The sequence below is a fragment of the Phacochoerus africanus genome, chromosome 15 (assembly GCF_016906955.1).
Source record: "Phacochoerus africanus isolate WHEZ1 chromosome 15, ROS_Pafr_v1, whole genome shotgun sequence".
Taxonomy (NCBI): domain Eukaryota; kingdom Metazoa; phylum Chordata; class Mammalia; order Artiodactyla; family Suidae; genus Phacochoerus; species Phacochoerus africanus.
The window spans coordinates 81,170,993-81,192,405 of NC_062558.1; the positions used below are offsets into that span (position 1 = coordinate 81,170,993).

A 21,413-nucleotide genomic window follows, 5' to 3' on the forward strand; every position below is an offset into this window, starting at 1 on the left:
CTCCCACATTCTGTAGACCATCTTCCCGCCCATTCCTCTCAGCAGCCCTGGGCTCAAGCAGCCTCACAGAAAACCAATGCAGGGAGAATGAGTGGACACAGCAGTCAGGCCTGCCCTGTGCCTTCTGGGAGCTGGTCAGCTTGACCCCATTTTCCCAGGGCCTGCTAACCGTGTGCCCCGAACAGAAGCCCGGAATTCCTGAGAAGACTCACTATTCATAAAATGGACTTTCTCCCAAGCCTCCCGCCTCTGCTCCACAAGCTGCCTTATCAGGCTAGCCTTCCTCCTCAATCCTTTCCAGCGCCCATCCAGACTGCCAGCTGCCCACCTGTGCCCAGCTTACAGTACACTGAACTTTAGGTGGCCTCCTCCGTGCTGCATGACCTGTCCCGCTGCACACCTGCTACCTCAGGCTTGGGCTTTCTATTAAGACAACAAACTCCTGGTGAGCAGAAACCATTCTGTCACCCTTTTGAGAATCTTACAGATTTTTTGCAAATATATTTGTCATCCACTATAAGCCACAAAATGGAAGATGAGGAGTAGGAAGTCCATAAGCTAAGCAGATTACTTTCCAGCATTTTTAAAAGCTCCAGAATAGACAGCACAACCAAAAATGAAAACCTTTGAGGAAGACCAGGAATGTATATATTCCATCCAAAAAAAAAAAAAATTCAGGCATTCCCTGGTGGGCTAGTGGTTAAGGACTTGGCATTGTCACTGCTGTGGCTCAGGTTCAATCCCTGGTCCCCCAAAAAAGAACAAATCCAAGGTGTCCAGTTCAGGACTGTGGTGTCATTCATGAGTGATGCTAATGTCCTTCTCACCTCTGCAAGCTCAGCACTCGGCAGAATCTGGTTGGAGCACTGACCAGGTATATACTAGATGGATAATAGATGGGCAGGTGGGCAGGCAGCTGAACAGATAAAAGTTGGACCCAACTCTTCTGGTCTCCACCCTAAAGCCTGGATGACCTCACGCAAGAAGACAATGTCACCTCCACTGAGCTGTTATATGAGAAGCCTTAATATAAGAGAGGCTCAGTGTAGAAGCAGGAGCTTACATGAAATTCCAAAACTTCTCATGGACAGCAAGGACAGCTGGTCACTGTTTTATTCCCTCTCCCTGAGTTCATGAAATGGGGAAGAATATATGACAAGGTTTATAAAGGTGATCTGCCATTTTCTACCAGAAAGGAAACACACATAGCCCCTAAATTCTAAAGCTATTTTAAGTTCAGATATATTTTTTTCAGAAGGACCCGGAGACAGCACATTTTGGTTTTGTTTATTTTCCTGCTTTTTCCTGGATCCAGTTCCCACTGATTAGCCTGGGGGTGACCAGCTTAGCGTTCACTAGGTCTTTACCCTCTTATCTTTATTAAAGGCTTTTTTCCTCTGAGGCAAGAGGCTCAGTGGCGTCATTTTGCTGCTTGAACTCTGTCCTGTGACTAAGCAATAAGAACCCACAGCAGTCAGCACTGGACATTTTTGCTGTGTCATAAAAAGAATGAGACAGAGAGGTACCTCCTGCCAACATCAGACCCATTCTGTGACTCAGAACTAAATTTAGATGTCACATCCCATGTCTACACCCAAACAGTCCCCCCGTGTGACAGGTGCTCAGAACATGTCTCCTGAGCAAATGAACACTGTCATGAGAGGCGGGGCGTCCCAGGCTCAGGACACAGGAATCTTGAGAGGACCTTCAGGGGATGGCCTGGAACACAGAACGCAGACTCCATAAAGAAACTGATGAGGACTCCAAAGCCTACTGCAGCCTCTGAGCACCTGGAGGCCCTGAACCAACTGACAAACCTCTCTCGGCTTAGTCTGCCCATGTGTGGAATATAAATACCAACTGCATGAGCTGATAAAAGATTTTTCTCAATGGTCAGGAAGGAACGCTGGAGCACAACTCCATGAACTGCGAAGCCAGGCCCCAATCAGGAAAAACAAGCCACGGCTCCTGAGACTCCCCACCCAGCCTATGGCTGGCAGAGACATCTTGGAAGGAGCCCCAGTCTGGGAAGAAACCTGGATCCTGTGTGCAGCTCTGCCAGGGCACGATGTGAGAGGCTGGTAGAGTTTCTCTGTGTCTCTGGATGGCTGCTTCTCATTTGTAAAATCAGCAGTTTGGGCAAAGTGGTCTCTATGATCCCTTACAGCCCTGATTCTCAACAATCTTAAGCTGCTTAAGAAACATAAACAGGAAATGAAAGTTCTGGCCAGATGAGAAGAATAAAAGGTTACCCTGAACAAGAAGAATAGAGGTTATTATGAGTACTAAAACGATCCTTATACTTCTTGAAAGTATAACCTCTTACATCAAAACATAAAAATACAAAATTCAGTTTTTTCCCATGTGGTTTGTTACCACTCACTACTGGCTAAACAGATTTTCATATGCAGACAGATTTACAATGGTCAAAATGATGGACAAGGATATTTGCTTTGGGGGGGGGGGGGGGGCAGGCCATCTTAAGGAGTCAGGTACCATCTAGAAGTAACCAGAACTTGACTCTGAAAGAGGCTTGAGCCACCTGGTAAGATAGGCCACACCTAGCAAAACACTGTGGGTAGAAAAACACACCCTGGCTTGTGACAGCCACACAGGTGGAAGCACAGAGTCACAGGTGACTACCGCTGCTGGCAGCCATTCCCACTCAGGCAGCTCCACGAATCCCACTTGAAGACTGCATATCAGAAGGGGCTTAATCATGCATCAATGACTAACAGTTCTCTCTTTTCTTTTTTTGCAGTTTTGTTTGTTTGTTTGTTTTGTTTTTGTCTTTGTTATTTCTTTGGGCCGCTCCCGCGGCATATGGAGGTTCCCAGGCTAGGGGTCGAATCGGAGCTGTAGCCACCAGCCTACACCAGAGCCACAGCAACGCAGGATCCGAGCCGTGTCTGCAACCTACACCACAGCTCACGGCAACGCCGGATCGTCAACCCACTGAGCAAGGGCAGGGACCGAACCCGCAACCTCATGGTTCCTAGTCGGATTCGTTAACCACTGCGCCATGACGGGAACTCCCACTAACAGTTCTCAATGTAGGGGTAGGGACAATCAGTTAACTATTTTAAAGAAAATAATTTTTCAAAAAAGGTAACCACTTCCCACCCAAGGGGTCCCATCTGATGAGGTTTCACTCTGCTCCTTCCCATATCACTGCCTTATGTAGCAGAGTGTTGTGTTGGTTTTTTTCTTGTTTTTGTTTTTTTTAATCTGCCTTGCGGTTACTTGTCATTTTTGAGAGCATGGTTCATCCCGAAAGGAAACCTACAGAGGTAAACAAAGGAAACAGGCAAAGACAAGAGCATCTCATGGAAGCACAGCTGACACCAGCAGCAGCCTCTGGGTCCAGCTGTGACTCACCAACCCAGCTCAGCTCAGGAAAAGGATGGTGAGGCTCTGGTTGGCTCTTTAACTCTCTCTTCATGGAGAGCATCATAAAACAAAAGCATCCAAGCCAGTGGTTTTCAAACTCTGTTACACAGAGTCCCTGGAGAACTGAGGGAACCCTGCAGAAGTACCTCTGGGAGTTCACAAGGAAAAGGGGAAAGCTCCAGACCTCCACACGCCATCACCATAGCATTGCCTACCCTATGTAGCTGGCTTTCATGTGAGAGTCCAGTTAATGAAAAGGATCTTACAGCTAAACAAAACAAAAATAATTTAACTCACAGAGGACAGTTATACATCACAGGCTGAAAGGCCAGGAGAAGGGAAGCTACTAGGGATTATAAAAGAGACTCAGAAGCAACATCAACTAAATGCAACGTGTGGACCTTATTAAAATCCTAATTTGAACAAACCATCTCTAGAAAGGCATTTCTATGACAAGGAAAACTGAGTACCAACTGGATATGAGATGACACTAAGAAATTATTAATGTTGGTTGTAAAAATGGTCCCCTGGCTATGGTGTTGTTTTTTTTTTAAAGGCCTTATCTCTTAGAGACACTTCCTTAAGTATTTACGGAGGAAGTGATATGCTGTCTGGAATTTGTTTTAAAATATTACAGAAAACAAAAGTTGTTGGGAGAGGTGGGTGTTCATTATATTATCCTCTCCACTCTGCACGTTTGAAAATTTCATAATATATAGCTTAAAATGAAGATGGGGAGGAAGGGAGAAAGGTCTTCCTTATGTTGAGCTCAAATTCTACCTCCCAGTATCTTCTACCAGTCGGTCCATGTTCAGCTCTCTGGGGTCAAAAAGGATCGGGTCTCATCACCTGCCAATGATCATCTGAAAACAGGCATCCAAGCCCTGCTAACTCTTTCCTTTAAAATAACTCACCCAAGGTCCTTTTGGAGCTGAAGTCATCAGAGCTCATGGCAATGCCCTCCTTCACTGTGGGCTACAGGACCAGAGCATTGTGAAAGGAATGTGGGCTTCCTGATCCATGCACATTCTAGACTCCCCCCTGGGCATCTCTCCAACTTCAAGTATGGCCTCTGCCCTGTTGACACCTCCTGATTCCAAGGACAGGAAGAAGACTGGGTCTTCACTCAAGGGCAGGCTACCCCCAACAGCAGAGAGAGCAGCAGCAACTTACCCTCCCCTCATATAAATCACCTCAGTCCTAGGAGGAGAACACCATTAGCCCCTTTCCAGGTAAGGAAAAAGAACCCAGAGAGGTTAAGTGACGTGCTAAAGTCGCACAGCCTAAGAGGGAAGAACCAAGCTTTAAACTTGTAGGGGGGTTCCCAAGACTGGGTTCATAATACTCAGCTCTCTCTTTATGGCCTCACTCCATGGCTCTAAACCCACCAATGATGCTCAAGCCACCTAGGTCACTCATCTGTGTCACCCATCTTTACCTCAGAAGTAACAATACTCTCACAGCCATCTTCCTGCTCCCTAGCCCAACAACTCCCCAGAGCTCAGGAAAGACCCAACAGTTAACCAGTCCCAGACCCACAGTCACCAAACCACTGGGACAGGTCTCCACACCTTCTTCCAAGGTGCCCCCAGAAACCCCAATTATGGATCAAAGCTCAGTCCTAGAGAAGACCACAAGAGATTTAACCATCTCAAAGAATAACCCTCACAAACAAGACTTCATTCTTGTCAAGGTGCACTGAGGAAACTGAAGTCCAGAAAGGTCACACATCCCATGCAAGATCACAAACGCCCCAAAAACTGCTGGTCCCAGAATCCGTTACACATCTTAATCATCAACACATCCAAAACAATCCACTGGCCCCAGAATCACATATGCCCATTTCAGCTGGTACCAGAATTTACAAGAATGGAGTTCCCGTTGTGGCACAGAGGAAACGAATCTGACTAATATCCACGAGGACTCGGTCGGGTTCAATCCCTGACCTTGCTCAGTGGGTTAAAGATCCGGCATTGCTGTGAGCTGGGGTGTAGGTCACAGATGCGGCTCGGATCCAGTGTTGCTGTGGCGTAGGCCGGCAACTGCAGCTCTGATGCGACTCCTAGCCTGGGAACTTCCATATGCCTCAGGTGCAGCCTTAAAAAGCACCCCCCCCCCAAAAAAAAAAAAGAATAGAAATGTTTTGGTTCCTTGAATTAAAGAGCTGGGGGAAAATTGAAAAAATGATGGTATACACTGATATTTCAGTTCCATGCACTAATGGTGAAGTTTCCCAGGAGTGCATTTCTCAGAACACTGATGTTGCAAGATGGTCAATGAAATAGGGTTTTGTGGTCAAATCATTTTGGGAAATGCTGCATAGTGAACCCACTCTAGTCAAGTCCCAAAGCACACTGGTGACCTGCTCAAATGCACTTGACCACAGAACCCTTTTACAAATAACAGCATTAACATCCCACCGAACTACTGTTTAGAAAATACTTCCTTGGGAAATGCTGATCTAGGCCTTTCTAAAGAAAACCCTGATAGCCAGTTACCCTGGGTTCAAGTCTATAAAAGCAAACCAACCCAATGGTATAAGGAGCAAGTGTCTACGAAGCGGAAATAACTAACATATTTCAAGGCCTTTGGGGATGGAGATGTTAGCAATGCAAACACGATGGAAATGTGTGAACAGCCCCTGGCTGCCAGATATGAATGCTGATGGGATTCTACAGTCAACAACTTCTGCCCTCAAAAGAGTTACAGATGACCACTGAAACTAAAATCTTTATTTAAAGTCCAGAAATTGTCTGAGACTTCCCAAAATGAGTCTGGGGGGAAAAAATATGCAGTTTTTAGAAGAAAAATTAAATGCTAGAAACTAGGACTTGGGCCAGGCCACTCACCCATGAATCAAGGTGTTGGGAATAGTAAGAATTTCCTTAATTAAAACTCAAAGCAGGGAGTTCCCATTGTGGCTCAGCAGTAACGAATCCGACTAGTATCCATGAGGATGCAGGTTCCAACCTTGGCCTCACTCAGCAGTTTAAGGGATCCGGTGTTTCTGTGAGCTGTGGTGTAGATGGCAGACTTGGCTTGGATCTGACGTTGCTGTGACTATGGTGTAGGCCAGTGGTTACAGCTCTGATTCAACCCTTAGCCTGGGAACTTCCACAAGCCGTGAGTGTGGCCCTAAAAGACCAAAAACAAACAACAACAACACCTCAAAGCAAACAGTACAGAAATTCCTAAAAAAGTTAGCACAGAATTACTATATGATCTATAATTCTACTCGTGGATATACAACCAAAAGAACGAAAAGCAGAGCCTCAAAGAGGTAGTTGTACACCAACACCAACATTCACAGCAGCTTTATTCACAATAGCCAAGAGGTGAATGCAAACCAAGAGTCCACTGGTGGATAAATGGAAAAACAAAATGTGGTGCATACATGCAGTGGATTATTATTCATCCTTGAAAAGGAAGGAAATCCTGTCACATGCTACAACATGCATGAACCTTACCCTGAGTGAAACAAGCCAGTCACAAAGAAACAAATACTATGTGATTCCACTTCTAAGTAATCCAGTTCATAGAAACAGAAAGTAGAATGGTGGCTCCCAGAGATTGGAGCAGGGGAGGTGGGGTGAATGAGGCGTTATTGTTTAATGGATGCAGTTTCAGTTTTACATGAGGAAAGGGTTCTAGAGCTCTCTTAACACAACAGTGTGAATATACTTAGCGCTACTGAACTGTACACTTAAAAATGGTTAGGTTAGCAAGTTTTAAGTGTTCTTCACTACAATTTAAAAAAAAATTTTTTTTTTTTTGGTCTTTTCTAGGGCCGCACCCACGGCATATGGAGATTCCCAGGCTAGGGAATCGGAGCTGTAGCCGCCAGCCTACACCAGAGCCACAGCGACGCCAGATCCGAGCCTCGTCGGTGACTTACACCACAGCTCTCAGCAACACCAGATCCTTAATCCACTGAGCGAGGCCAGGGATCGAACCCGCAACCTCATGGTTCCTAGTCAGATTCGTTAACCACTGTGCCACAACAGGAAATCCAACAATTTTAAAAATTTTAATAAAAGAAAGGAAAGAAATTTAGACATACACTACAACACAGAAGTATGAACACATACTAAGTGAAATAAACCAGCCACAAAATGACAAATACTATATGACTCCATTTATATGAGATACCTAGTGCAGTCAAATTCACAAAAACAAAGTAGAATGGGGGTTGCCGGGGGCTCGGGGGAGGGGAAAATGAAGTTTTTTCTAATTGGTACCGAGTTTCAGTTTTGCAAGATGAAAAAATTCTAGAGATGGATGGTGGTGCTGGTTGCGCAACAATGTGAATGCACTTAAAACCACTGAACTATACGCTTACAAATAAGTTAATTTCATGTTGTGTATATCTTGCACTATTTAAAAACAGAAAACAATGATTCAAATGGTAAATCTTTTTTTTTTTTTTTGTCTTTTTGCCATTTCTTGGGCCACTCCCGCGCGGCATATGGAGATTCCCAGGTTAGGGGTCCAATCGGAGCTGTAGCCACCGGCCTACGCCAGAGCCACAGCAACGCAGGATCCGAGCGGTGTCTGCAAACTACACCACAGCTCACGGCAACGCCGGATCGTTAACCCACTGAGCAAGGGCAGGGACCAAACCCGCAACCTCATGGTTCCTAGTCGGATTTGTTAACCACTGCGCCACGACGGGAACTCCTTTTTCTTTCAAATGGTAAATCTTACACTATTAAAAAAAAAAAAAAGACTATGAAGCAAATGGATTACGACCCTTAGTTTCATCAAATGAACATCAAGGTCAACAATCACCTCACAATTATCCATCCACCAAGGGTTTAGAACTGGATGGCCAACATGAAAACAACTACGTTTAATTTTCTTTTTTTTTTTTTTTGTCACACCAGCAACATGCCAGGGCTGGGGATCAAACCCACACCACAGTAGTGACCCAAGCCACATCAAAGACAATGCCAGATGCTTGACACACTGAACCACCAGGGAACTCCATCTCTGTTTAATTTAAAATATTTCTGTAACATTTTCATGGAACCCTGTCTCAAAATAATCAGCAGAGACACACAATTGAGAGAGATGTAATCTGACCCAGGTAAAAGGTGAAAAAGATGCAGTATCTCCCCAATTCAATCCCATTTAAAATTCTTCTCTGAATATGCTTAGCATCCCTACTGCACACACTAACAGGCACCTCAGCTCTCTTGCTCTATGCTCACTATTTTCGTGGCACACATCTTCCCCAGGTTAAAGGAAATTACTAAAGAGGCCCCTCACAACAGGTGTATAGGTGGTCAGAATAAAGTGGAACAAAAAAATGTAAAAGTGGCTGGAATAAAGTGAAACAACAAAACTTTTTTAAATTTATTTTTGGTCTTTTTAGGGCCTTACCCATGTCATATGGAAGTTCCCAGACTAGGGGTCAAATGAGACTGTAGCTGCCAGCCAACACCACAGCCACAACAACTTGGGATCCGAGCCACCTCTGTGACCGATGCTACAGCTCATGGCAACACCAGATCCATAACGCACTGAGGGGGGCCAGGGATCGAATCTGTGCCCTCATGGATACTATCAGATTCACTTCCGCTAAGCCACAACAGGAACTCTGAAACAAAAAAACTTTGACAAAATGCTTCTCCTATACTGCTTACTTTTCCAGGAAATAGCCAGCATATAAATAAATACATAAATAAATCACTCAACACTAACACTAAATCAGAAAACAGTGATCGTGGTACAGAGCTGGAAGAAGCCTCAGAAATATAGTCCAACCCCATCACCAAGCTTCCTTGGACCCAATGCCACCTCATGTACAGGACTAAGAACGTTCTCAGTCAATGCTAAACTTGTTTAAGCTTAACTTCTAGCTTTTACTGGGGGAAAAAAAACATGCTCAAGGTAGTTAAGAGGCTCATCCAAGGTCAAGATGTTGCACAGTTAGGAGCAGATCCCCATCCAAGACTCTTTCGAGGACACCAAGCTGACATTCAAATTCTGTGTGCAAAAAGGGAATTACTCTCCAATCCTACAATGGGCAATGTGGTCACTCCACATGGCTCCTGGCAGCCGGTCCACAATGCTGGTACCTAAGGGGTGACCTTGGATACTTCAGACACCAATGTCACACCACCTGCTTCCATCACAGACATACTATGGGTGGTGACATCAGCATATGCATCTGGAACTCACTCTAGCCTCCCTGCACTCCCAGAGCCTTCTGTCACTGTGAAGTCACCACTTAGGAATCTGCACGTATTTCTGAAGAGGATCTGGGCTTACACAGGGACACACCACTCATTCTACACAAAACTACTAGTCATCCACTCAACACAAATTTACTGAACAATCTTGGCAAGCCTCTATTCCAGGCTTTAGGAATACAACAGCAAATTTGGCTCATGGACATTACATTCTACCCTTGATGACCCACAGCCACAGTATAAGCAACCATGATATCTGTTCAGCATAGTTTACCAGGAGCTTTCACATAACCCTCAGAAATATCAGGCAAATCCCAGGTTTCTGGGTTTTTTTAAATTTTTTTTTTTGCTTTTTAAGCCCACACCCCCAGCATATGGAGGTTCCCAGGCTAGGGATCGAATCGCACCTGTAGGCACCAGCCTACACCACAGCAACGCAGGATCCAAGCCGCGTCTTCGACCCACACCACAGCTCACAGCAACGCCAGATCTTTAACCCAGTGAGTGAGGTCAGGGATTGAACCCCAGTCCTCATGGATGCTAGTCGGGCTCTTTAACTGCTGAGCCACAACAGGAACTCCCAGGTTTCTGGTTCTAAGGCTGGCTCCAGGCTGCATTGCTCACCACACTAATACACCCTCCTCTTTTTTTCTTACCACCGATTGTCAAATAGCAATAGCAAGGCAGTTATTGTTTTAATTACTTTGTAAAGAGGGTACTAGGTTCAGATATGTAATCTGTCTTGTTCAAGGCCCAAAACCTAGTAAAGTCTGACCACCTTTCCCACCTCCCCACTCCAGCAACCACCTCTTCTGCTAACTGTATCATCACACAAAGATGAGACCACATGTAGCAGACATTCACCTGCTTTTTTTACCTGCACAACATCCTTTCTGTTCTTCTTCCTTTGGAGAACTGCTTATCCCCACTCTAAAGAAGCACATGCTACTTGTATGAACTGCCAGTCACAGCATTCCATTACCCTACCCTATTGGTTGGGTCCACTGCTGAGCTAATCTTAGTTCCCTAGCTCCAGCCACAGTGATTTGGTCTCACATGGACATGTGACCTTAGTCAGGCCAATCAGAATCCTCCCGTGAAATTTTTCTGCCTGATTAACTGGATACAGTTCCCGTTATTCTCTGGTCAAGGGCTGTGAAGATGAAGTCAAGAAGGGGCTGAGGTCATGTCCCAGCCCATAGGAAAAACCCATGGCATTCAGCATCAATTGGGCCAGTTCCCCCAATCCATCCCAAAGCTTTAGAATATTATGCAATAGGAGTTCCTGTCGTGGCGCAGTGGTTAACGAATCCGACTAGGAACCATGAGGTTGCGGGTTCGATCCCTGCCCTTGCTCAGTGGGTTAACGATCCGGCGTTGCCGTGAGCTATGGCGTAGGTCGCAGACGCGGCTCGGATCCTGCGTTGCTGTGGCTCTGGTGTAGGCCGGTTGCTGCAGCTCCAATTGGACCCCTAACCTGGGAACCTCCATATGCCGCGCAGGAGCGGCCCAAGAAAAGGCAAAAAAAGACAAAAAAAAAGGAATATTATGCAATAAATTTCTCTTTTCTGTCTAATACAGTTTGAGTGAGTTAAGTTTCTCTTACTTGCAATAAAGTGCCTGAAATAATACATACAGGGATAAATAAAATCTGCCTCTCAGAAACCTCTCTGGAACTATTACTTTCAGCAGAAATTGACCAAACATTGTAAATCAAATACTTCAGTTAAAAAAAAATTTTTTTAGGAGTTCCCATCACGGCACAGCTGAAACAAATCCGACTAGGAACCCTGAGGTTGTCAGTTCAATCCCTGGCCTCGCTCAGTAGGTTAAGGATCAGCGTGAGCTGTGGTGTAGGTCACAGACGCAGCTCAGATCTTGTGTTGCTGTGGCTGTGGTGTAGGCTGGCAGCTACAGCTCCAATTGGACCCCTAGCCTGGGAACCTCCACATGCTATGGGTGCGGCCCTAAAAAGCAAAAAAAAAAATTAAAATAAAAATAAATAGGAGTTCCCGTCGTGGCGCAGTGGTTAACGAGTCTGACTAGAAACCATGAGGTGGTGGGTTCCATCCCTGGCCTCGCTCAGTGGGTTAAGGATCCAGCGTTGCCATGAGCTGTGGTGTAGGTTGCAGACGTGGCTTGGATCCCACGTTGCTGTGGCTCTGGTGCAGGCCAGCAGCTACAGCTCCATTAGACCCCTAGCCTGGGAACCTCCACATGCCTTGGGAGCGGCCCAAGAAATGGCAAAAATAAAATAAAAAAAAATAAAAATAAAAATAAATAAATAAACTATTACTTTCAAGTTCCTTCACTACTTTCTCTTAACACAATCAAAAGAACCAGAAGAAGAGTTCCCCTGGTTGCCTAACAGTTAAGGATCTGGCTTTATCAGTGCTGTGGCATGGGTTCAATCCCTGGCCCAGGAACTTCCACATGTCACAGGCACAAACAAAAAAAAGAACCAAAAGACGAACAACAATGGCTTTACTTCCGACCATCCAGGACAGAGTGGGTGAAGAAAAGGTGGCTGGTACTTGAAGAGAGTAGGGAGAGAACAAAAGTCCAGGTAACCTCTAATAAATGATAGATTATCCACACGGGACAATCAGCAGCCAACTGTACTCATCCTACTGGAAACACCTGGCAGGGTTATTCCGAAGGAAGGAAGGAAGGAAGGAAGGAAGGAAGGAAGGAAGGAAGGAAGGAAGGAAGGAAAGAAGAAAGAAAGAAAGAAAGAAAGAAAGAAAGAAAGAAAGAAAGAAAGAAAGAAAGAAAGAAAAGAAAAGAAAAGAAAGAAAGAAAGAAAGAAAGAAAGAAAGGAAAGAAAGAAAGAAAGAAAGAAAGAAAGAAAGAAAAAGAAAGAAAGAAAAAGAAAGAAGAAAAAGAAGAAAGAAAAGAAAGAAAAAAGAAAGAAAGAAATTGTTCCATTTAACTTCTGACAAGTGTAAAGAAAGAAAGAAAGAAAGAAAGAAAGAAAGAAAGAAATTGTTCCAGCTTTAACTTCTGACAAGTGTGTGATGCCTAAATTCCAAGTGGCGTGTAAACCCCTTGCTCAGCCTAGCCATCACAGTCCTTCAGACTACCTCTGCATCCCCACCCATCCAGAGCCAAGGTCAATGCCCTGCTCACTCAGGCTGAAAACTCACTGCTCCTCTCATGGCTAGGCCTCTGTTCTTGTATCTCCCACCCAGAACATCCTCCTCCTTTCCCCTTGCAGGTTCAGAGCAACTTCAACACCGAGCTCAAGCCCCAATCATTCCTGAAACCCTCCCTCGACTTCTCCAACAGGTACTGTTGTCTCCATCCTCTTAACTATGGTGCAGCCAAGTCAGCTGACTCTCTAGGAAACTGAAGAGGAGACATGGAGAGGAGGAGGAGGAGACCTTCACCTCTGAGCATAGAGTAAGAGGGCCAGCAGGCAGTTGCCATTTTCGCCTTCTGCCAATTCTGCCCCATGAAAGAGACCTAATAAGAAATGGTTTGGGAAGCCCTCCACATTTAGGTGTAATCTGAGCCAAGAGGAGTGAACAGAGTATTGAGGAAAGCATGTAGTAGACAGAGTTTTTTTTTGTCTTTTTGTCTTTTGAGGGCTGTACCCACGGCATATGGAGGTTCCCAGGCTAGGGGTCCAATCGGAACTGCAGCTGCCGGCCTATGCCAGAGCCACAGCAACGCCAGATCCCAGCCTTGTCTATGACCTACACCACAGCTCACGGCAACGCCAGATCCTTAACCCACTGAGCGAGGCCAGGGATCGAACCAGCAACCTCATGGTTCCTAGCCAGATTCGTTTCCACTGTGCCACGACAGGAACTCCTAGACAGAGTTTTAAAAGGAGGAAAAAGGAGTTCTCTAATGGCTCAGCAGATTAAGAATCTGGCATTGTCACTTGCTGTGGCTCAGGTCTCTACTGTGGCACAGGTCTGATCCCTGGCTTGGGAATTTCCATATGCTGTGGGTATGGTCAAAAAATAAAAAACATTTTTGGAGTTCCCATGGTGGTGCAACAGAAATGAATCCGACTAGGAACCATGAGGTTTCGGGTTTGATCCCTGGCCTCACTCAGTGGGTTAAGGATCTGATGCTGCTGTGAGCTGTGGTGTAGGTCACAGGCATGGCTCGGACCAGGCATTGCTGTAGCTCTGATTAGACCCCTAGCCTGGGAACCGCCATATGCCACAGGTGAGGCCTAAAAAGACAAAAGACAAATAAATAAATTAATTAAATTTTTTAAAATAAAAGGAGGGCGTCTCCGTCATGGCTCAGCAGAAACGAATCTGACTAGCATCCATGAGGACACAGGTTTGATCCCTGGCCTCACTGAGTGAGTTAAGGATCTGGCATTGCCGTGAGCTGTGGTGTAGGCCGGCAGCTACAGCTCCAATTCAACCCCTTTCCTGGGAACCTTCATATGCCGCAGGAGTGACACTAAAAAGACAAAAAATAAAAATAAAATAAAATAAAACGAGAAAAAACCCTGCTTGTCGTTGTACCATGCAATTGATCTGTCTCACAATGTCACTCTCTTAAGTGTCCCAACAGAGCTGCAGCTGGAATTACATCCTATTCAGCCCTTCCCAGTCTGCACCTGGCCCCACCTGGACCAAGCACAACACCAGGCACTCCAGCCTCCCGAGTCGAATTTAGCCTCCCATTGGCTGAGGCAGAGCACACAGCACCCTCAGCCCCATCTCACAGATGAGGGCCTGGAGGATCAGAGCCAGGTGGTCAAGGAGCTTCACTTGAGTGAGAAAACCCAGATGTTAGCAACTAAATCAAAGAGAAAAAATAAAGGACTGTGTGGGTTCCAAGTAAACAAACAAGATCCTAGTACAACTGTGGGAAAAACTCGAGAGACAGGACGGAGCCAGTCAGAGAACAGTTCTCTCCTCTCTCTACCACCAGCAGGGATGAAGGCCTCACTCCCTCCTTACAGATGCATATAATGGGATGAGAAAAGGCTACAAAATCCCAGGGTTCCCCAAAGTAGGAAATGGCTTGAAATTGTAGTGGCAGGGTCTTAACCAGGTAACAGGAAAAAACGCCCCCAACATGGAATCAGGAGCCCTGCGCTTAGCCTGACTCCAGCTCCTTTCTGGCCTGCTCTCAGACCTCGCAGAGAGGGGCATAGAAACCAGTGCAATGTGGAAAGGGCATCACTCAGGCCACCGGGTACCACAGGTGAGATATTAGAGTATGCAAGGAGATATAAAATCCCTAATAGCAATGAACTATCAATCCTGGTATAGAAGTACCCCTGTCCCCCAAATAGAACAACACTGTGTTTTCTTAAGTCATGCTCACACCCCAGACCTGAGCATGATGGGTTATAAATGTCTGCGGCTCTAACTGACCATGAGCAGAACAGATGAGTTTAGTTTGCTTATCTGCCCAGTACCACCCAAGCCAGTTTCCCCGGCCCAGTTCCAGGCCCCATGAGGGGAACTGCCAGATACCATTTGCCTGTAGCACAAAAAGCTCCCACAGCACACAACTGCCAACCAGGGGATGGGCATTCTGGACCAGGATCCCACATGGGATGCAGAATCCACGAAGGGAGCCTCTAACTAGGTGACGGCAGCACCTCCAATGTAGAAACAGTGACAAAGGGGCTTCCCCCTGAGGCTGCAGATCTTTGGGAAACCAACTGGTTCCTCTCTCAGGGCTCCCACAAGAGCCTTGCACTAAGGCTGACTTACAGGCAGAGCTGTACACCTGCGAGCAGAGTAGAAACTGCAGAAGAGCAGAGACCAGGATGCAGTGCTGGGTTTCCCCGACTTTAGCTCCTCAGGGATAAACAGGTGCTTCCATCTCTACAACGCAAGCAGCTCTCTTAGGCGCTGAGCTTTGCACCATAAAAGGGGCTCCCTGGAGTTCCCTGGTAGTTCAGCAAACCAAGGATCCAGAGTTGTCACTGCTATAGCTCGGGTCACTGCTGTGGTACAGGTTCTATCCCTGGCCCTGGAACTTCCACATACCGTGAATGGGGCAAAAAAAAAAAAAAAAGAGGGACTCTGGCTAAAAAAAAATTTGGAAAACAACTGTGCAATAATTCATTCTTTGCAAAGATCCCAATGCTCTATGGTTTACCTGCACACCATGTCACCTCTCATCCCTAGAAGCTCTACATGGCAACTTGCCAGACCGAATCCTATCCTAATTTTTTCCTAGTGTATTAATCAAAATGAACTTCACTTTCCCTTGAAAAGCTAATAGAGCCCTGCATTGTGGTAAAACTAGGATCTGAAATCCTGCCCTGGAAGATAAAATCCAAACACTACTTCATTCCTTCCTTAGAGGTCAGGGCCAGCTTCGAGAAGTTCATGGAAAAAGGAGGGACCTAATTAACGGCAATTCATCCATCTATTCCAGAGATTAAAGCCAGCACTGATTCAAACACATCCCAATGAGGACTATGGTCTGCACTCTCACTCCTGTGCTTCCTTGATCAACTTCCTCCTTCAATGACTGAGCAAGAGATAGACCGAAAGTAATTAAAAAGGAAAAAAAAATTACCCTAAAGAGCTATCCCTCTGAACTTATCCTCATGGCCACATCTAATAGGTCTTCTTAGCATCTTCCAAAGCATCATCCCAGGAGAGGGCTGGGTTTGCCCAGCAACACAGACATGATCATAATTGGGGGACAATGCAGGTTTGAGGGACAGAAACCCAAAGTGGAGGCGGAAGGGCCACCAATGAAATGATGTGCTGTGTGGCTAGCAGTTTAGTGTCTATGTCAGTTTCCCTCACTATAAAAAGTTGGTTAAGATGGCCAATATCCAATGGAACTGTTACTAAGAACAGCTTATAAAATCATTTCCTTAATAAATGAGGCTTTTAACGGCCAAATAAACAGGTCTCATCATCCCATGACCTACAAGTTGTTAAAGGCAGTTTGTCAGCTCTCTCCATTCACTCTTAAAACAAAGGCAAGACAGAAAAGGTGGCACTTGCTGCTTTCTGGCTCCAAATGGGTTAAATAAAACAATAAGTCATAATTGAAAACTCCTGGTGCCCAATACATTGAGCAATTTAACCACTCCAAGCTGGAGTTTTCTCTCTGGCAAAGTAGGAATAATAGCTCACAGAGTGGTAACAATTAAAAGTGATAAAGCAGAGGGCCTGCCACAACAGCAGGGGCCCAATAAATGCTGTTTCTCTTCCTTCCTCAGTTTTATGCCTTCTTCCTCAGCTTCCTTGTCTAAAAGCCTGTCTTTAAACACATCCCAACCAGACCACACCAAACCTACCACTTGTCACAAACTCCCAGCAGTACACCCCACACACATACATGAATACTCATAAATCCGTCACCCACCACCCAAGGGAACCAGCCACCAGCCTTCCCTTCTCAGGCAGCTCCAACCGTCAGGGAGGGAACTGAGCCCTAGCAGCTACTACTAGGATTTTCCCATGGTGCAATGCAACTTCCCCAACTTTTCCCGGCCCACAGTTTCCAAAGAAACGTAGCAGGCATTGTGCATAATCAACCACAAGTCTGGGTGAGCAGACAGACTAGCTCTGGGCAGAGGGAGCTGAGAAAAATCATAAAGCGAAAAAGCACCAGTGGTCCTGAAAGGGGTACCAAGAACCAAAATTCAGGAGTACCAGCCCTGGCCCAGGTTCCATTCTTCTAGACTGTATCATTGATTGAGGGTTAGCAGAGGCTTTCAAAGGACTGGTGGATGATGGTGAAGAGCCTTAGAAAAGGGACGGATGAACATCTCTCAGAGGTCGCCCCGTGGCTGGACCTGGTGGTCTCGGGAGAACCCCGATGCCTCGGTACCTGGAGGGTCTCGGCCTGCAGTGCCCCTCATTGTTCCCAGCAAGGGCGGGACTGGGGAAGGAGGTGTGAAGTGGGGGTTCGCGCATCGCCCCCTCCCCAGGGGTGCTGAAGGAGGGAAGGTTCGCCCCGCTGCCGGCGCCAAGTAGACAAGCGACCCTCGCGACTTCCCCCTCAGAGAACGGGAGAGAGAAGTCGTGCAGGGCGGGTCCGAGAGGCTGGGCAGGGGTCTGACACTCACCCGCGCCCTCGGCGGGCTGCGGCGGCCCGACGACGCCGTTCAGGTAGAGAATGGGCAGCAGGTGAGGCTGCGTCTTCTCTAGCGCCGCCCGGAGGTCCTGGAAGTGGTCCCGCTCCTTAGCCAGGAGCAGCTTGAGCAGCAGCTCCGCCTTGGCGCCTCCCGCCTCCTCGTCCAGCTGCCGCCGCTCGCCGGGGCTCAGCGCTCCCGCGGCCTCGAGCAGCCCGAGCACGGCCTCCACCTCCGTCATGGCCTGGGCCAGGCTCTGCTGACACTGGGCGAGCAGCTCCCGGCGCTGGGGCTCCATGGTGGCGGCCGCCCCGCCCCGCCGGACAGCTACCGGGCTCCCCGAGGCCGGCGGGCGTGCGGACGGGCGGCGACGGGCCCCGGGCTCCTCGGGGCAGCGAACGCTGGCGGCAACCCTAGCGCGCCGGGAGCCGCGAGGCCGCGAGGGCCATGAGCAGGGGCCTGGGCGGGCTGGGGGCCCGGGCGCCGAGCGGCGCTCAGCAGCGGCCGCCTCCTGGCCTCAGGAGCGCAGCCATGTTGGCTGCGGCGGCGGCGGGACTGGAAGAGGAGGAGGAGACGGAGGAGGAGAAGGAGGAGGCGGAGGTGGGGACGGCGGCCGGGGCGCGCCCCGAGGCCCGGCTCCAGCCGGGCATGCTCCCCCTCCCCTCCCACTCGGCGCGCGCCGCTCCTTTTCTGGCCCCGCGAGAAAACTCGCCCAGAAACGCCGGCCCCGGTACCGCCCCCTGAACACGATCACAACTCCAAGAGGAAAGTGGCCCGTCAGTGTTTCCCAGGGCCCCCGACGGCTCCGGGGGCCGCGTCGGCCCGGCCCGTTTCGTGAGCGCCGGCCCGGCTCACCGGGACCCCGAGGCTGCCGCCCGCTCCGCCAGGCCCGCGCCCAGCCGCCGCCGGTCTGTCCCTCCACCCTCCTCCCCTCTCCCCTCTCCTTCCCCTCCCCCCGGCCCGCCCTTCGAGCACCCAGGCCGCGAGCCCCGAGGGGATGGGCGAAAGGGAGGGGTCGCCGCCTCCCCGCCCCCGGCCCGCCAGGGAGGCGGGGACGCCGCGCGCGCGCTCTCCCGGTCTCCGAGGCCCAGGCACAGCGGGCGGTGGGCGATGCAGAGTTAGGAGCCAGGCGGAATCCCCAGCCCCGGTCGGGCACACGGCCAGCCCCCAAGCTGTTGGAGACCCCCTCAAACAAAACCGTGCTCCCCATCCAGGGTCTTCTATAATCTGAGAAATTCAAAATTGAGCCTGGAGACAATTGAGGGGACATCCCCTAAACTTGGACATCTCCAAATTAAGACCTCCCCCAAATCGGTGAGATTTCCCCACTCCAAGAAGCACTTATGTAGACAATGTCCCAGTATAATCCCCTGAGACTTGGTTAATCAGGTTCTTTTCTCTCACCCCCATTTTAATGGGTTGGTCCCCGAGAGAAGAGGTTTGGATGTTGGGGAGAGGGGGCAGGATGTGTTGCTGGATGAAGAAGAGAGTGGTGGTGTCTGCGGTGGAGCCAGTTCATCTTTTTGGCAAGAGAAGTGCTCTCATGCTAGATGTCACCAGATTGTAGCTAGTCTCAGGAGAAGGGGCCACAGAAACCTTGCTCACTTCATACTTTCTACAGTTGGGATCCAAGTCCAAGAATGTCTTCTGCCTCCCATTACAGGCCTCTGTGGACACATACCACTTACCCCCTGACTGCAGAAGAAGGTCCTTAAAAGCTGGAATCCCAGCTGATTGCTCTCAATAACCCCACCTCGCTAGTGCACAGCAGAAATCCCAGGGCCATTGCAAAAGTCTGTGTCAATTGAGTGAAGCTAATGTACCAACACGGGGGGCCACAGATGCTATTTCTGCTGACACCTTCTCTCCCACCCCCACCTCTCCCACTCATATCCCCAAAGCAGTTTTCTTCAGGTTTCTGCTTCTTTAAGGGGAGGAGTCACTTTTATTTAGTGGAAACAAACTCTATATATAGTGGCTAGAACAAGTCTACCAGAGGTTGCAGTTCAGTTTTGGATTTCTCTTTTACAATGTGGGAGCAAATCAATTACCCTGGCTATTCTCAGTTTTCTCTTCAGAGAGGTAGGAAGAGTATATTCCATCAGGAGTTATGAATAAGCTCCTGGGTGTTAGTGAAGCTTTTGAAATTACCTGAACTTTTTTTTTTTTTTTTGTAGATATGTATATATTTTTCTGGGATGGAAGTCCACAGCTTTAATCAAATTCTTTAAGGCCTCCATGACCAAAATGGACTCCAAAATGGTGGCACTCTTTTTTTTTTTTTTTTTTTTCCTTTTTAGGGGCCACACATGCATCATGTGGAATTTCCCAGACTAGGGGTCCCAGGCTGCCACCCTACACACAGGAACAGCAACATCGGAGCCAGCAACATGGGATCCTTAACCCACTGAGTGAGACCAGGAATCGAACCCACATCCTCACCGACACTATGTTGGGTTCTTAACCCACTGAGCCACAATGGGAACTCCTCAATTCTTTTAAGAGGACTTCCTGCTTAGGTAGTCTGGGCTTCTATGACTAAGCAAGTTTCCAAGGGAGGAGAAGGCTGACTGTTGCACAGGCCAGGGGTCTAAACAGTCCCTCTCTCTGTCCCTCACTGTCCCTCCAGCTCCTGGCCCTGAGACATGGTACCCACTTCTGGCCACCAGTTCCCATACATCCTAAATCACCTGCAAAAGTATCCACTCTTCAGAACACACTTGGACCTCTGTTCCTAGCTGGATTAACTAGAAATCTAGGAGTAGGAGGAAGCTAGAATGGAAGAGTAGAAGTTGGAGAGTAATTTGGTTTTGTAGTTAGAACGAACTGTGACTAAGTCCTAGGTCAAAAGGGTGCCCGAGATAGGAGAGGGCAGGAGGGAGGTGCCGTTTCCCAGTAACCCCTAAAAGGATAACAGGGAGTATGTGTGTTTTGCCCCCTGGAAGCCTTCATGGGAAGCAGTGAGGAAGTCCATTTGCTAAGAGTGCTTTCTCCCAGGGGCTATAGAGTGATGGATGACTACTTTCAGCAAACTCTTTAGTGGAAACTCTGGGGTTTTATGCAAAACATAAATTCTGGAGTAAATTGTTTACTTTATAAACATGGTCAACCTTAGGAATCTTTTAGCTGGTGACCTTGATATGACCTTGTATTTCTGGAGCATTTTATATCCTTCAGGGCACCTTACCACATAATATCTCCTTTGTGCCCTGTTCTAGGTTGAACGGTGTCCCCCCAAAAATATGTTCAAGCCCTGACTCCCAGCACCTGTGAATGTGACCTTATTTGGAAATAAAGTCTTTGCAAATGTAATCAAATTAAAACAAGGTCATATTAGGTTAGGTGGGCCTAATCCAATGACTGAAGTTCTTATAGAAAGAGGGAAATGTGGACACAGACACACACGTAGAGAAAACCACGTAAAAAGAGTGATGCATCTACAAACCAAGAAATGCCAAGGACTCCCAGAAACCTCCAGAAGCTGGGGGAAAGGCCTGGAACAGATTCTCCCTCAGAGCCTCCCAGAAGAAACCAATTCTACCCACACCTTGATTTCTGACCTCTACTCTCCAGAACCAAGAGCTAGTAAGTTTCTGTTGTTTTAACCACCCCAGGTTTGTCGGAATTTATTACAGCAGCCCCAGGAAAGTAATACAGTGTCATCACAAGGGACAAAGATGGGCTCTCCCATTTTACAAATTACCCTGTCACCTCACTCTTCTGCTGCCTAGGAACTTCTGTATAGATTTATGTACCTCCCCTCTTTCTGATCTTAGGGGAAAATAAGGCCTCTCCTC

General features: G+C 47.7%; 2 protein-coding genes across 3 annotated transcripts in view; both read right to left on the bottom strand.

Moving 5' to 3' along the window:
* Positions 1-18,255, bottom strand: part of DLG5 (discs large MAGUK scaffold protein 5) — a 127,772-nt gene extending 109,517 nt beyond the window's left edge. For both annotated transcript variants that reach the window (XM_047760124.1, XM_047760123.1), the window contains exon 1: positions 17,611-18,255. In XM_047760124.1, the coding sequence (XP_047616080.1) occupies positions 17,611-17,914 (304 nt within the window). In that variant the 5' untranslated portion in view covers positions 17,915-18,255. The remainder of the gene's footprint in view (positions 1-17,610) is intronic.
* On the bottom strand, positions 17,944-18,826 carry LOC125116971 (protein FAM246C-like). Its single transcript, XM_047762666.1, has 2 exons — positions 18,329-18,826; positions 17,944-18,171 (listed from the first exon to the last, which is right to left on the bottom strand). Exons 1-2 carry the CDS (start codon positions 18,824-18,826, stop codon positions 17,944-17,946), a joined length of 726 nt encoding a protein of 241 aa, XP_047618622.1.
* Between the last annotated feature and the right edge of the window lie 2,587 nt (positions 18,827-21,413).